Source organism: Syngnathoides biaculeatus, chromosome 23, assembly GCF_019802595.1.
Source record: "Syngnathoides biaculeatus isolate LvHL_M chromosome 23, ASM1980259v1, whole genome shotgun sequence".
Taxonomy (NCBI): domain Eukaryota; kingdom Metazoa; phylum Chordata; class Actinopteri; order Syngnathiformes; family Syngnathidae; genus Syngnathoides; species Syngnathoides biaculeatus.
Window position 1 is genome coordinate 9868447 of NC_084662.1, and position 17680 is coordinate 9886126.

Consider the following 17680-nt stretch of genomic DNA (forward strand, 5'->3'; position numbering starts at 1 on the left):
TCTCTTGCTCTTTGTTCTTGTTAGTTTGTTTGTTCTTTGTTCTGAATGTCATACCAGGGCGGCACCGGCTGCCGGAGACAAATTCCTTGTGTGTTGTCGGCCAATAACGCTGATTCTTATTCTGATTATTGTGAGAATGCAGTATCAGCACTGTAAACACCCAGCATCTGGTAACTATGTTCCTCCAGTCCAATCAAATGAGCGCACATGCACTGTCGCACTCTGGCTCCTACGCCTGACGGATGGAGTACACTGAAGGACTGTGGAAGGCAGAGGAGTGCACTCCAGTTTGACAGATAGAGTATTGCTGGATGACGGGGGGTGGGGAGACGTTGTCCGTCCAACATGCCGCATCACCCCCCTACCTCTACCCAATTTCTCACCTGTCCTCTCGGTGGACAGCTGCCTTCTTCGCTCAGCTTTTTCCCCTGCCTCCTGTTTCTGGATGGCAGTACGTATCTTGTCATGTCAGCGCTGCATCGCGGGCACACGCAACAGCAACGCCCCCCCCCCTTCCCCGTACCCTACTTCCTCGGCCTTTCTTTCACCACCTGTGCTCTTCCATCTGCGAGAGCCTCCTTCAGGGCCTCCTAATGGTTGACACATTGGAACATTCAAGACGTCATCATTCCAAGTCCATGCAAATGCAAACGTGGAAACACATAGACGGGAAGTAAACGAGGAGGCTCTCCGTAAAAGTACTTAATTGTATCTTTTGTATCAAGATGCCCTCAAAGGTTCTGATTGGGTAGCCTTGATTTTTTTTTTTTTTTACTCTTTGGCAAGATACTTGTAATATCTTGTTCCTGGATAAGGTAGAAACAGAAACAACAGGCAGAAGGTACCTTGGAGTCCAATAATTGGCACTGTGGCAGGTACATTAGGGTAGACTGTACCTCAAGGGCTGAAAATTCACTCTTCAGCGCCAAAAAGTGCAATCATTTTATCCTTGGGGGCAGCAGTTACAGACCCAAAGCATTTCCGAACAACACACAAAAGTACTGAATGTCTGCACTCACGGAAAAGTATTGTAGCTTTAGGGGTACAATGAATTTTCACTGACTGGTTCTCCTAAAGGGTTCAGCTTTTGCATCCTTGGCTTTTACAGGTAAAGAGCAATTTTGGAAATGGCTAATAATCTTTAGGTGTATGGAAAATTAAAACAATTTGAGAGGTGATAGATGGAAATACTCTCCCAAAATTGTACGAATTGTACTATTAGGGGTGCAGTGCCCTTACACATTTTGCTTAGGTACCCTTGACTCTTTACTTTTACTGTTTGGCAAAGTATTATTACATACAAAAACACAAAAACTACTGCGTGCATCTGCTTTACACCCTAGTTATAAATATATATATATGTTTTTAGTCCCAACCATTACAGACTGGGAACATGTAGATTGTGCCTTGAAGAACAGAACCAGAATTCCCTGTTATACCTGCTCTTGTGAAAAGGGTTGCATCTTTTCAGTTACAATTTCATCGTCATCAGGGTTGGTACCCTCAAAGAATCCTCCTTTATAACTGGACAGCCCAACACCTTTGTGGTCCCGGAAAAGGTCCGAGCTCGAAATGCCATAAAGGACATTATTGTGGATTGCACCTGGACGGGGCTCCTGTGGTACCACACTTATTCATTACTATAGTGTGGAGAAGAGTAAAAGTACCCACACACTCTCAGAGTCCTCACACAAAATGTTTTAATGTCAGGTTTTGCTTCTGTTCAATCATCTAGTACTTTGCTCCGGGTGAGCATGGAGCATGTCCTTGTCTTTCTTCTCTCTCAACAAGAAAGCCATTTGTCTTTTTTTCCAAGCTTTTACAGGAGTGACATTTGCGCCATTCAGACAATTTCTTAAATTTACATCTTTTTATACCCTGCGCAGACATTTCCAATCCAGACTGGGTGCTGAACATCGCATGCACTCGTGCGGCTAATCTACACTCAGAGTCCTTTGAGGATCAACAGCCGTGGCAGCGAGCAGAGCAGCTCTGCCACCTCGCTTGCTCAGGCACCACCTCAAACAGCAGCCGCGGTGCCTATTGATGTCGAGACAAAGCGGACAACGAAGAGAATCCCATTCATCATTCGCTCTGCGGCCAAATCTACCATGCCTGTGTTAGGTCTTTTTCCATTATTGCATCCCATATACTCTTACTGCTTATCATTTTAGCTTACATTCTTCCCGACAAGATCGATGACTTCAAACAAAAGGCTGCAGGAGCAAATTGAAGCACTTGACAATATGGAGGATCCATTCTCAGTTTTACATTGGAAGGACAAAGTCTTAGAAGAGATCCTTTAACCAATTATTTGGAGTTGAATTCATATCTTTAACCCATGGGCATAAAACTAGTCCATTTCGAGTCAGTTCACTTACACAAGCTAAGATTCCAGCTTGGAGCACTCTTAAAGACTCATTATGGGGTCCGTCTCTGTGGACTTAAAATGTTTTTAATTCCCCCCACGTTTCTTGGAAAAAAAAAAAAGGGTATTTTTCCAGTCACTTCCCTTGATGATAGTTTCTGCAAAGGGCTTGGATCTCACAATTCCAGCTCTGACCACTCTTAACACTGAACTATGCGAGTCTTTCTGAGTGTATAATTCTTGATTATTCCGGTATTTTGATGAAAGCACATCACATACATGTTTAGATACCTCGGAAGTATTTCATGACCAAATCGAGTACCTTACCTAACCTGACTGATATTTTTATCAGTGGACCTTTGTGAACTTCCTGGTGGCTGTCAAGATGACTGATATGTTTTCAAGGGTCCTCTGAAATATCTCTCCATGCACCTCTCGTTTCAGTTTCTTATGGGGCAAGTGTCACAAATGGGCCTCAAATTTGGATGGACCCTCTTTGGTTTGTCTCACCGGCACCTTTCCTGCCGCCTGAATTTGATACATCCTTGTGGGGCCCTGCTGAAATTCAATTGAGTTGAGCAAAGGGAAGGCGGGGGGGTGCGCAACTGACCCACATTTGTGACACACTTGGTCCGCGAAGTGGAAACGGGGCAGGGAGACAAACAAGAGAAAGGGTGACGATGGAGAAGAGTGACTCCTTGGTAGAAAAAGTTACAGGAGAAAAGTGACGTTTGTAATGTTTGGATTCAAGATGAAAATTGTATCTACTGTAATAATTTGGGCTCAGGAAGGAGATCAGAGTTCTGAGTTGAAGTGAGTGAACACAAGCTACGCATCCCCTTCTATGGTTGTAAATGATTAACAAGGTCGCTGAATGAGGAAAAGAAAAACTCGGCTCTGGGTTATTATGCCTACTCAGTATCCCACTCACCACTCAACATCCGTCGTTTCCTCCTGCCATTATGGAGTTAAAGACCTTTCTCTATTTTCCAGTCGCCCACTCGAGCGGCCACCGCTCTTTCGTTGACGTGCGGCAGGAAGCAATAGGAAATTGTTGCAAAGCAAAAAAAAAAAAAGGACCCTTGCTAATTGCCTGGCGAGAAAATGGGCCTTAAAGTGGAAGCCTTTGGACACTAAACCCAGACTAATTCGACATTTATCGAAGACTGCAGTGAATACTAGATAGATGGGGTAAATGCATTACCGACTGTTTTTTTAACTACCTGAAATTTCCCGATATATCCGGTAATGCTTGAAAACTAAGCAGTAATTTTGATTATTTTTGGAAATTCAACTGTTCAGGTTCTGTAGTATATGCTGTTTTGTCATTTTGTGTGTTTGTGTGTGCACCATAATTCTTTTAATTTATTATTTCCCCAATTTCTTATGCTTACTAAATACATTTTTCAACTGTTTTCAACCATTGTATGGTCAAAATGTTCAACTCATTTTGGACATCTAGGTGAGCATTTTTTTTCTTACATTTCTCTACTTATTCAACCCAATCAGTTTATTCAACTTCAACATGTTTTGCTCATTTGTGACATGAGAAACCTTTCATTATTCTTCATTTTTATTTTTCAGTTTTCTGTGTTTTTTTCCCCCATGACATTTTCAAATCAATGCAGATAATTTAAAGATATTTACAATCTCAAGTAATTTAGGACATTCAAACTATTCACATATTTTCAAAAATACATTATACTGTATGTCATGTTTTAAATTTATTCTCATATTCTAAATTTCAAGATTTAAACATTTAAATTAAAGCACTTCAGGCCAATGCCAGGTTTGTAACTTTCACACAAAACCTCCGAAAATTGTATTGTCTTGCTTTTGTCGCGGAATATTTTGTGTTATATGTTTTTTGTGTTACATGGATCATATGGTCTACTGTGTCTGGTTAAATCAATTGATCTTAGAAAAAAAACAATTTTCAAGGGCGTGCAATGCTATACTTGGCAGGTCACAAATGACGAAAGTACATACAGTACATGCATACATACATACATCACATTGTTATGATAAATTAAAAAGAGGATTACAATTTAGCACTTGCGAAAACAGTTTTCCCCTCTCCTATTTTTAACCAGGCTATGCAGCTAAAGCTGAACAAATGTTCTTTTAATTACATCTGACAAATAGCTCAGTGAAATAAATATACTAATTGCCTAAAATAACGTAAGGTTTGTTCATGAATGATCCTTCATTTTAGAGGTGAAATAATGGCCGAGACAACACAACGGGTAGCGCATGGTGACAGTTCTACTCTCCCTTGGTCTGCTTTAATGAAATGTTCACGCATTCTCTCCATCATGTGTGAACATAGTGCAAAGAACATCGTGGGATTTCAACCATATCAACCAATGGTTTGGAGCAAAGTCTGACACGAATCCTTGTGGTGGAAAGTGTGCCAACGAACCAAAACTTTTAAACTGCCGTGCTACCCACTCAACGATAAATGAATTACTACTTAGCTACCTGACTGCTCAGGTAACTAAAAAAAAAACAAACAATCTAACTACCCCTGTACCTACCTGGTTACTTAACTAAGAAATCAACAAATCAACCGAATAATGCACAAATTCCACACTTACTCTCCAATTACACACAACACACCAAGAAATTTACTCCCAAGCTACTTCACTACTTAGCTAACAAGCCAACATGCCTACCAAGCAACCAACTAAAAAAACTGTCATAGTTTCCTTTCCTAGAACATACTCTATACCTTCTTCCTGTTTGCATTCTTGAGACAATGAGAGAAGATAGCACAATGTCAGGTGTTTTGTACTGAGCCAACTACTACCTGTCCTGTCAAACTTCAAAAAGATGCTTTCATTCAAAAGGCCTCCCCGCTGGAAGCCAACGACTGGCTGGCAAACTACTTTGTTGCATCCCCCAATACCCGAATGAAAAATTTAAAAAAAGACATGAAAGTGGACTGTCATGGCAACCAGTTTTAAATGTCATCGCTGTGTAAATTTCGACGTTGGATTTGCTGGGATTAAAAGTAATAGAGCAAAGCCACCACCAAGGGATTTAATGAATCCCTTCAGACCTGCAAAATAAATAGTTTACAGAGATCTATAAGTGACGACACAGGCAGGGGTGGTAATTAGGAACGTATGGAAAGGGGTCTAAGATATGTAAGGCTTAATCCACTCGGTCCTCATTTGATACTAAGGGAGAGCAATGAATTCATTTTTTCACTCAAATAGAGGGTTTTTTGGGGGGAGGGGGTTAAAAAAAATTGACGACCCAATTTTTCTTCGCACTAAGGAACTGACAACTAACTACTTAGCTGCCTTGCTACTTAGTTAATTAAGCAACCAACTGATTAAAAAAATGAAAAACGAATACGCTATCAAACTACCTTGGTACCGTACTAAAAAAACACCTTACCAACTATTTCCCTCATTACCTTGCTAACAAACAACTTAACTTATTAGCTTTGCTTAGCTAATGTTTCAACTTTGCTAACATACCAGCCAACGAAGTAAAAACAGCACTTCAAAGCATTTGTTTCAGTGAAATTTGGTTAATTTTATTTTTTCTCCCTCGAAGAAACCTTGACACCAAAGCACCTGAGCCCGCACCTGTGCAAATGCGAGTTACAGCAACGGCAGCACATTTAAATCTATTCATCACGCCGAGCTGCCTGGGGGGGCGATGAGCAGGGATTGAACTCCCGGTACGAGGGTAAACGTTCAAACCTTCTAAATGTTGCTTTTGTTGGAAGTCACCTGCAATGACAAGGCACCCATCAAAAAGGGACTGCGCCATTTTGGATGATGAAAAATATACTAACTAGCAAGTAACCTTACAATGCTAATGAATTACTGTGTATATATATATATATATATATATATATATATATAACATACAGTACTAATTCTTTTTCTTCCTTTCAGCTTGTCCCGATTAGGGGTCGCCACAGCGTGTCATCTTTTTCCATCCAAGCCTATCTCGTGCATCTTCCTCACTAACACCCACAGTCTTCATGTCCTCCATCAACCTTTACTTTGGACTTCCTCTCGCTCTTTTGCCTGCCAGCTCCATCCTCAGCACCCTTCCTTCTGCCAATATACTCACTCTCGCCTCTGGACGAGTCCAAACCATCAAAGTCTGCTCTCTCGAACCTTGTCTCCAAAACATCCAACCCTGGCTGTCCCTCTAATGAGCTCATTTCTAATCCTATCGGTCCTGCTCACTCCGAGCGAGACCCTCAACCTCCTCATTTCTGCTACCTCAAGTTCTGCTTCCTGTTGTTTTTCAGTGCCACCGTATCCAATCAGTACATCATGGCTGGCCTCACCACTGTTTTATAGACTTTGCCCTTCATCGTGGTGGAGACTCTTCTGTCACATAGAACACCAGACACCTTCCACCAACTGTTCCACCCCGCCTGGACCCCTTTCTTCACTTCCTTACCACACTCATTGCTCTATATTGTTGACCCCAAGTATTTGAAGTCATCCACCCTCGGTAATTAAATACTCTAAATAATAATCTCAGCAGATGACTAACAATATAACTCACAATTTAATGACCAAGCTACCTCATCAGCTAACTAACGAAATGAAAAACGCACTAACAGCCTAATTCTCTAGTTTCCTTGCAAGCTATCAAACAAACACACAAATTTCCCAAAGACCTTACTACCTTCTGCCTTACTAGCTAACTAAAAAACTGACAAACACACAAATGAACTATTTACTAAGCTAGCTCACTCGGTTACCAAGTACCTAATTGCATTCAAAGTTGCACCTCTCACTTGTGTTTACTGGAGGTCGTAATAATATACAGTAAGTCAAATGATGAGTTGTTGGAGCAAGTCAAGCTTGTAATGAAAAAATATCACGGCGAAGGAATCAAGCTTTCCTGGAGAGTGAAACCCATTCCCGACAAGCGCTGCCCACTGAGAGGAGCTAAAAGTGTTTTTTTTTTTCCAGAGCGGGAACTTGCTGCCCCACCAGAGCTTCTTCCCACCGCAGGAAGCTCTGACAAACCCATAGTGGGGGAGGAATTAATACCATTTCCTGGGTGGAGACTGGCCCTGAATAAGCGTTGGCCGCAGCTCAAACCCTCATCACTCTGCATATTGGTTGATGTCTTTTGCTGCACTCTCGACTGTGACGTCAATTGCAAAAGATTTTGGGTTCATTTTAGGGTTAGGTCTACGTAGAATGTGCAAAGGGAAGCAGTGAGCTGGGAAAACCTGTTCGAATGACCAGTGTAAAAACAGGTATTAAACCTTGAAGCACCGAGGTCCTGTCTTTAGTTCTAACCCAGTAATCATGGTTTTTCTCTTTACCTTATCGGTGGTGGGTTGAATTTCCTGTATCGGAAGTCTCTGACGTATAATTCCTGAAAATCATTGACTTCTCCTTCCCCATTTAAAAAAAGCAATTGCTGCTCTTCCATTAGATGATGTCTCTGACATCGTCACGCATCCGATTATCACAGTGGGAAATTTGGAGAGGTCGATATCCCGCTTCCGTGGGTTCTCTGTGAAAATCACAGGAGGATAAATGCCGGGCTCCGCTCTAACGTCCGTGGTGCAACAATTGTGTAGAAACTCTGTGTGAAAGGAGTTATTGACTTCGATTTTGTCAAGGTCCTCCACTATGGACGTGTATTTTCTGTCAATTTGAGAGCTGAATTTCAAGTTTTATGATATCCCAGTGACATTTTGCGGAAAAAAAAAAAAAACACAATCTAAATTAGCTGCGGTGCATTGCATCACAATACTAATTTGCCCACTTTTACGACACAAACCGACACAATGGAGATCATCCTTATTTTAATAAGCGGGCCAGAAATGGGCCAGCATCTGTGTTAAAAATACCTCTGCCTAAGAGACAATGAGACACTTAATCACCCTCTTTACTCCTCTGGCAGATTTTGGTAGGCAATCAGATGCAGCACTTTACGACCAGCCAATCACACTCAACACTCCACATGAATTATGTTTCTCCCCACCCCACCCCCACCTTCGACTCATTCTCTGTAATCATATTCCCACGACAAATTAGTTGAGTAAATGATTCCGCATGCAGGAGCCTAATGCGAGAACTTTGTTAAAGAGGATATATTCAGTAAAACTGACTTTTTAGCTCTTCCTATACAAATCGTTACTTCCCACTCAAGTGTAACGCAATCAAAAACATCTTTTTGTTAGCGACCGATTTACGAGCAATTATAAACTTTGCCAGTATGTGCCATTAGTGTGTTTACTTTATATAATACCACACCCTACATTGTATCTCCACAGTGACTTGGTAGTAACACTGGGTGAAAATCCACAATTTGGAATCAACGACTCAGAAGTAGTATTGCATCAAAGCCAAAAACAAAGCAGAGCTGCAGTGTTAGTGTCATGATGCAAATGAAATCGGGGAGTTGTTTGTGTTTGGCAACTACATCAACAGACAAATGTAGTCCCGCATCTTCTGTTGTTAGCATTAGCATTTAAATAGCCCGAGCGTACTTGAGTGTTTGGCTAAGTTGTCAACACAGTGGGGGAATTAAGGTGTGTCTATGTATCCACTGTATGAGACACATAACAGACCAAGTAGTAGTAGTTGTCTTCTCGAATGAAGATAAAAATTTCATCGGGGCTTTTTTTTTTTTCTTTCCCTCTCACTCTCACTTTGTTGCAACGCCCAAGCTCCAGCACCAGTCGTCACAGTAACAAAAGCCGTAAAGTTACATTGGGGAGGCAACGTTAGCAGTGGCTAATTTGCATGCAGTAGAACCACTGTTCCAAGTAAGGTAGATGTTATTTTTTGTCATTTAAACCTTTAATTTAGACATTTGGAAACCGTTTTAAATTGTAAAATTATATGCACGTCTCTTTTAACGTTAAGCAGCACCGAGAGTTCTTAAAATTGACTTTGAATGGGAAGCTGCGACTTGTTTGTGAAAGGAAACAACCAAGCCGTGTTTTGCCTCCTTCTCTCCAACGATACTTTTCATGTTTGACTGTGCTCGCCTGCTGAAGCGTTTCTAGTTGTTTACCGGGAGAGGAGACGCGCATCAGTCAAAAGCGGAAAAAGTCCTAATCAAAATTCAGAGAGTTAAAGACGGGCGAGTCAAGTGCAAACAAACCCCTCTGAAGTCAGCCAAGAGCTGCTAATCCCCTGGATTTTTTGGGCAAAGATCCGGCTCCTGTTTTTCTCCTTGGGACTCGGTTGACACATCTACTTAACAATGCATCAGGTCAACATTTTATACTTTCTAGTTTTCTGCCATTCTGGAGTGCACAAGCTGCCTGGTAAAAGTGGCAGGAAAATCTAAGCAGTCTTCATCAAAACACTGGCCTGGGGATCATAACACTTATGTAGCCAGCCAATAAACAACCGATATAAAATGTTACAGTCCCTAGACATATAAGGTCAATATCAATAAGTGCCTAGCCACGCGGTTGCAAGGCATAAACTTCAAATTAATGTCTGAACATTAATTTCTGGATGTTTCCTACCTGAGGTATGTTGCCCTTCTACGAAGGATTAAGCTCAATTGACAATACAATGTGCAGTGAATTACGATAAAACCACCTAACTGCAGCTCTACAGACCAACTCACAGACTGTCACACCCTTACAAAGGGTCCATAAAAATAGAGGATTTAGATCTGACATCAAGTCTCAAAAGCCATATCACCAAAAGGTGGTATGGTTTAGGTTGGTTCTGTATTTCTGATTTCTGTTTGTAGACCAGTCAAGCTCAATACTTTTGGCCCCCTACCACTGAGGTTGGTCTACTACCAGAGGTCATGATGTGCCTGTGTTTTCGTTAGGGAAGCAAGAAATGTGTCACCACACTCACAAAGTCTTTCAACTGGTAGCAAAGGATTTTACTCAGGATCTTCATTGTCAGTTCCTGAACTTTAATGAGCATGAGCCATGGATGTAACTAACTTCCCAATGGAGGTCAGGTCCCCAACCCTCTTGACAACTCCGGTCACATCCAGGGGTTCTCAGAACATGCGCTAGGTGGCAACGATCCTTCTGGAATCTGAATGAGAAGTCATCAACAAGTCAGATTGTTCTATAGAGTTAGATGACCATAGTGTCTTGGGAGGTGTTTATTTACTCTTGTACTTGGCACCAATTATGCCCAGTTTTTTCCCGTTTCCTAGATTTGATCATTTATTTTAAATTGCTGTTCAAGAAATATCTTGCCCTGTTTGGGTATTGTTGAGAAAAATACAAAATCAAATCAGCGAAAAGTCCGGAATTTCCTCGGGGACAGTCCTGTCTATTGTCACTGGTTAATGTTCAGCTCTAGGAAAACCAGGACTTCAAAGACTTAGACTCCTGATCAAGATATGGCTGCACCAAAGGCTGAAAATCATTAAGAGCCCATTGAAGTGGTTGGGGCTTCTATCTCCAATGCTTGACAGATGCCTCACTGGCATGTCCAACCAGATGGAACTGAACAGAACTAGGACATGCCTCAGGGTCCTTCTGGTGGTGGCCTTAGCAAGGGATGTCTTTTTGGGTCCTATGCATGCCTTTTTAGAAGGGATACACAAATAATTTCCAAACTAAACGGAAATCAAGCGTGTTCCTTTGTGAAAATGTGGCTTAAAGTGTGAACTTGTGACTTTTCTCTCATTATTTTCAGTCTCTCAGACTCTGTCTCTGGTGCAAATGATGAAAAAGCGCCACAGTGTACCAGGCTATAACTCGGTTGAGGTCACATTTCACTTTCCCTTAGATTGGCTGTGGATTTATGCTGTTGCGCCTCTCTTCTCCCAAAGTGCTGACAGAGAAGGAGGGGTAAAAAGCTCGGTAATCAAGGAAAATTGCTGTGCTCGGGGGAACACAGGGCGAATTCTGCAGGGACCGCAGATACACAGGGTGGAACGGAGGTAGTCTGACTGCCTGTCACCTGCGCACATCACTCATACCCAAAACCTTGAGCGCTTATTCAGGGAAACTGGCAACGCTGGCACAGGGTTACCTTGCTTGAGAGCTTTTTAACCTTTTGTTTGCTCGCTCGGGGGGAAAAAAGCACAAACACACATTCCAAGGATTTCGCTCTCGGAACATGCGGTATTCTCTGGGAGACGAGCTGTGGCCCAAAGAGAATGTGACATTTGAAAAGGTGGTGTGAGAGCGGTCGCATGGCAACTAAAGCGAAAGGACTTAATTTTACGCACTCAGTCTGTAAGGACAGTAGAGACAATTATTTTTAAACTTCGAAAGAAGCACCTGTTCGGAGTCCAAAAATGGCAGAATGTGTGGGTGCTGGTATGCGTTAACAACATGTGAAATCTCTGGACACTTCATTAAGTACACCGGCACAATCGACCGACGCCCAACCAGATAAAGATCACTTTTGTTAATTAACCATTTCATTAACAATACAGTAAAGAAAAGGTTGGCTGTCTAACACTATCATTAAACCCTTTATTTACAGGACTAGCGGTGTTTTATGCAATTTTCCAACATTCTTCACTGTCATACAAGTGTGACAATAAGTTAAAACTTGTCGCCATTATGCTTGATTTGCACAGTTTAATGAATGTAAAAACAAGCGTAACACTGTCAAGGGTATCTCAAACGGAATAAGCAGTCGAACTTAACTTTGATAGAGTCCACCTTATGTGAATTCTCGTGTGTATTCTCGTTTGACTTCTCTTAACAACCCTTGTCAAGGCTGCTCCCTCTTCTGGAATATTGTAAGTCTTGCAAAAAAGGGCCCAGAAAAGGCAGAAAGCAGCAAAGTTAATTCTGAGACGGCCTCTCCCCTGTGAAGTAAGATAAAGACTCCAGGCCATATTCAAATAGTGTATTTGTTTGAAGAGTCAAAAAGAAAATTATATGACTTGAGGGGCGTTCTCTTTAAATGCCTGTAGAAGTTGAATTTGCACCACCAATTACTATTTTTCATTTTTCCGTTGGCCAAGACATCTACAAGACTCAAGTGGAGTTTGTTTATGAAATTGATGTGTGAGCATTAGGTGGAAAAATATCCAGCCCCTTATTTTCTATATTCCAAACCACAAAAATTAAGTTGCAAATATGCAATCCCAAGTTTACGTGCAATAACAAACAAGGTTATTGAGGTTATGGCGGGCGTGCAATGAAGAATTTAGCGCAGGTGAGTGATAATATTTGCTGACGTGGTGCAGCAAGACACTTCAATTAGCACCGTATTGTTTTTCATACAAATATTGACTGTAATTCTGACTTTAGTAACGCATTAGTATTGGTTACTGATATTGATCGAGACAGAAGCACAGTCCTGCATTCTCAGTTGCGTATCATTGCCAGGTAAATGTAAATTTGTCACAAAGCGAAACCCCTGTTACAATTTTTTTACTATTGTAGTTATAGGTTTTAGTGTAAAAGCACCATCTACAGTGTAGATTATAACTCATGATTGGAAACATCCTAATTACAACTATTGCACCGAGGAAGTGTTACATTTGATGTACTGTATAATAAACATCCGTGCAGACAATATTAGTAATGTGAGTAAGTAAATCCAATCTGGAGACCCTCAGTGAGTACAGTTTACTGGGAAGTTGACTCCACTTTGGCTGAGGTTCCTGAAGGAATCCCAGGAATGCTTTTACTCTGCAGGCCATCAAGCCAGTAACCCCCCACCCCACCCCCAAACGGGCACAGAACAACTGGACGCAGGCAGCCTTGCGCTGTGTTTACGACGGCCTGCTCAACAGATGTGCGGCGAGTACTACGCGACGGCTTCGTAAACACGAGCTGATGTTCGCGAAACCGCACAGCGGATATACAGTAGCGCATGTCCTTATAGAGCTTCACAGGGGCTGCGCTTGGGACCAGTAATACCAGTTTTAGGACCAGTGTCAGAGGCTGTTGAGAGTGAAGAGGAGACCACACACCATTGTAACGACAAGTGAACCAGAAGGGACAGAATTGCTACAGACTGAAAACAAATCTTGAAGCCTCTTTAAAATCATAAAAGCTAAATGGAAAATTTTCACAACACACTAATGGATGAAACTATTTTTGGCAATGACATTTAAAAAAAAAAAAAACGTGCCAGTCAAATGCATGCCAAAGCAAACAAGGTGTGCTATGGCATAACCCCGAAACGTTTTGCCACTTCCCAATCCAAAAAAAAAAAGGAAGCTAACACAGCTGTTAAGTGGGGTTACACTTGATTATCGTGCGGTTCTGAAATATGAATTTGCAGCATCTTTATCAGACACACCACAGTTTGTTTGCTTTTCAACTATACCATTTGGTGACCTGAAATTTGGCTTGAAACCGGCATAATGCAGCACAGCATACGCAAAACACTTAGACAATGTGAGCAAACAACAAGGCCGATGAAAGTCATTTCTGGAGAAGACAATGAATTGAAAAAGGTGGAATTGTTGCAAACGCATGCGGCACAGAAATAAAATGCAAAATGGACTTGTTCCAAAATGAAATGTCTAATCTTTTGCAAAGGATATGTGCCCTTGAGCAATACATCTTTTTACACCATGTTGTGTACACTACAAGTGACCTTTCAAGCATGTAGCGTGTGTAAACAGAGTGTAAAAGTCCTCAGGTCCTGTCTGATGAAGGTTGTTCCCCCTTCACGGTCTACATTCAGTTACTCACGAGCGACAACCCCCGACTACCTTCGCGCGGGACGCTAATGCTAATTAGGGCTCGGGGTTGGTTAAGCCGCGTCAGCAGTCCCGCGCACGTCTCGAGATGCTCTCATGCGGACCAACATAAAATCAATGGAGGCTATTTAATAGTGTGGCACAGACACGTACAGAAATACAAGCGGCAATAGCACGGAGAGTCCATCGTGCCCTACGCGCTGAGTGTACAAACTGTGATCACAATACAGAGTGGCTTCAGAGACTTTGAGAGGACAAGGCGAACATCGTTTCACGGGTTTTGGGTTATGTGCCTGAACCAAATATTTGATTTCACTGTTAGAAAATGTCACAGCTTTGTTCTATTTCCCAATAAGGGTGAATAGTAAAATAGAATATTTTAACAACAATCCCTCAGGAGTCAGGTGTTAACCATTTAACTGGCAACTTTTCATAAATACTGTAGGTTTACTGCTTTGTGGAGTATTATTTTATTGTATTTGTGTCCACTTTAATTCACTTGCACCCAAAAAAAGGGGGGGGGGGGCAAGCCAGACACTTAGATTGCAGAACTGCAAATATACCCATCAAAAGACTCACCTTGTTCTGGTCCGTCCAGTACAGGAAGTAGCCTTTGGGGTCGACGGTTACCGTCACGGGGCTCACAGTGGTGGAGTCCTGGAAGAAAACAGAACCAAAACACGTGAGAATTCTTCTTCCAACTACTTGAGTAGCTTACGGAGAACTCTTTTTAACTGAAAAAGACAATTGGTTAAGTGATGACAGGACAAGGTTGTTTGACTGAGAACATCAACATTTAAAAACAGCTTACGTTTCAGCTGACTTTAATCAAGCCGGACCAGTGCAAGTGGACTGAGACCAGCTGCGGAAGAATTCTGGGTTCACTTATTTGTTGGGCACCGGGGTTTACGTGACAGCATTCACTGGACCAAATGAACCAAAGCAATCACAATAGAGTTCCTTTCAAGCGAAGTGAAGTCTCATTCAGTGAATCAAATCGTACAAGAGTCGACCTGCAAGTGGACCACGACCACCCCAAGCGGCCCTGTTTAGCGTACGTGACCAAAATCATGTTCACTTTCACTTGTAAACGGGCCAGGAGAGTTTGTTTGTTGTGGACCAGGTTTCTGATGCTACTGTTCACATTTCAGAAAACAGAAACAGACCAATCTCATCGTTTATTTCCAACCAAACCAAAAAGGACAAGCATGACCGTACTAGCTGTCGCTCCTGTTAAAATTAAGATCTAAAACACTGTAGAAGAGCGCAATGATGGTTAAGAGCTCCAAATCAAAGTGTAGGAAGGTAGAACGCAAGTGGAGAAAAACTAAACTCCAACTTGACCATGACCTGTGCAGGCAGTGACTTCGTAATTTTAACCAAGAGTTAGTCAAGGCTAGGCAGCAACACTTTTCTAAAATCATCACGAAGAACCTCAACAATACTCACACTCTGTTTGCTGTGGTTGACAAATTCACAACCCCCTGAATCACATAACTCCAGAACTGATAACAGCTGATAAATGCAATTAGTTTGTCTGTTATTTTAGTGAAAAAAAAAACAATCCATCAGGTTCAATATCAGCACAAATCAGTAGAATGACACTACATCTGAAGTCACCCAAGGAAATCTCGATGACCATATCAGAATTTGATACGGTTGCCGGAAAAACTGTAGCGAAAACTGTTCATCAACCATTAACGAGCTGTCTTGACTCAATACCATCTGATTTTTTTCAAAACTATTGTGAAATCAATACTAACTGATTTGCAACAAATAATCAATTGCGCTCTTCAGTCTAGTGAGTTTCCGAAAGCTCTTAACGTAGCTGTTGTTACGCCTTCTCTAAAAAAACGAGCTTCCAGTCAGCTTTAGAATAGACTTTAAAATTCTGCTACTTGTCTATAATTTGCTAAATGGTATAGATCCTGAAAAAAAAAATTGAACTGGCAGAGAAAATCACACCAGTTAGTATTAAGTGTTCGCCTTGTGCCAGTCCAAGCAAGTGTTCACACTCGAGGTGAAGTGAACAGAACTCCACCAGATACCAATCAAAGACTACCTCTTCCAATAGTTCTACCGTAGCTACACCTGTTTGGTCCACACCAGGGCTCAAATGATCGCGTACACACTTGACCACACAAACCCCAACAAGTTTCGACACAAAAGGAAGAAGTGAGTGCCTCTTCTAGATATACTGTAAACATTTCTAACAAGAGCCAGAGGAGTCAATATCATTCCAACCCTTTGGGACAGCTTCCTCTCTCCTCCCACCACTACGGTGATAATTCTCGCAGTGAAGGCCATTTAAGTGAGAGCTTAAAGACGGACACCGGGGGGGTTGGGGCTCGGTGGCCTATTGACTGGGAAACTTTCCAACTATGTAGAGAAGTGAAAAGTGTGCAGGTGTTAAGAATGATTTCTGATGAAACATGCAAGGACCAAAAAAAGAAAAAGGCCCTGCAACCACTAGGGGGCCCCATGAGAGCAATTAAGAGACGGTATATTCTCCAAAATCCAATTTGGCTTTGGGCACGATGGAGGCCTGAGCTTGCTCTGCTGATGTTATTCTATTTTCTTCCATCTCCTGAAACAAAGTTGACTCCGAGCCTCGTGAAGACGCTGAGTTCTGACCCCCGGGCAGGCTGGATATTATTGGATGCGTTTATAAAGAGAGACACACAGCAGCAAACTGTTCACCTGAACGCTGCGTCCTCAAGTTCAGCCAGGCCATCGTCCGTCGTATTCACTGGGAATATTTTCAAAGGAGGAAAAAGCTATTAATGAGGTCTCCATTGCGGCATTTGCCGATAACGCTAATTGCCTGGCATCTGTTTCGCATCGTATTGGATGCGAGACCCCAACTGGTGCAAGGCTGTGCGAGTGGGTGGGTGGGTGGCTGGGGGGGGGGGTGACGCTTTTAAAGGCCCTGACATTAAAAGGGTCGAAGGACACGGTATCCCATTAGCTTTCCAGCTCAAAACCGCAATAAGACTACGTACGGCATGACAGCGTTACGGCGCTATGGCAACCTCCCGCTCGCCGATGAGGAGGCATCAGGTGTGGCGACTCGGGGAGGAATGATAATGGCTGCGTCACATGACTGCACAATCTTAACAGACGAGAGACAAAAGTCTTCAACAATGCAGTGGAATGCACGTCAATTACAGTGTGTAATTTATGCGTGTTCTCAAGTGCAAATATTTATAGCCAATACTGATTTTCCTCTACTGCATACAGTATTTATGCAGGCCACATTTTTATTACTGTACTAAGGCAAAACTGATTCTTTGTTATTATTATTATTGTGTGTGTGTGTTTTTTTTGTGGGACCGTTAAATTTTAATACATTATAAAAGTAAAGTAGATCCACCCAAAACCACCCACACTTTTCAAGTGAATACAGTGTACCAAGCATATACAGTGCAACAAATGCATACAGGAATATAATGCAGCAATACTAAAATAGATTACCGGATCTTCTAATATAGTGTAGTGTATAGTATAGATGGCAGCCGGGGGCGAGTGGTGTAGTTACTTAACTGCAGAGATCTTTCATCAATTGATTAATTTTTTTAACAAAAAAAAAAACAAAATTAATACAGGGATGAATGATCATTAAAATCAGTGCCTTGAATTATACTATGCAGAACCCAAAACAATAAATATAAACGCTATCTTTTCATCATGTAATAC

General features: G+C 41.9%; 1 protein-coding gene across 2 annotated transcripts in view; it reads right to left on the reverse strand.

The window, feature by feature from the left end:
- plcb1l (phospholipase C beta 1-like) overlaps positions 1 to 17680 on the reverse strand; it is a 139548-nt gene that overhangs the window by 57666 nt on the left and 64202 nt on the right. For both annotated transcript variants that reach the window (XR_009793877.1, XM_061812942.1), the window contains exon 6: positions 14564 to 14641. Coding sequence is in view for 1 of the 2 variants with exons in the window: in XM_061812942.1 (XP_061668926.1) it covers positions 14564 to 14641 (78 nt within the window). In the remaining variant the exon portion in view is untranslated. The remainder of the gene's footprint in view (positions 1 to 14563; positions 14642 to 17680) is intronic.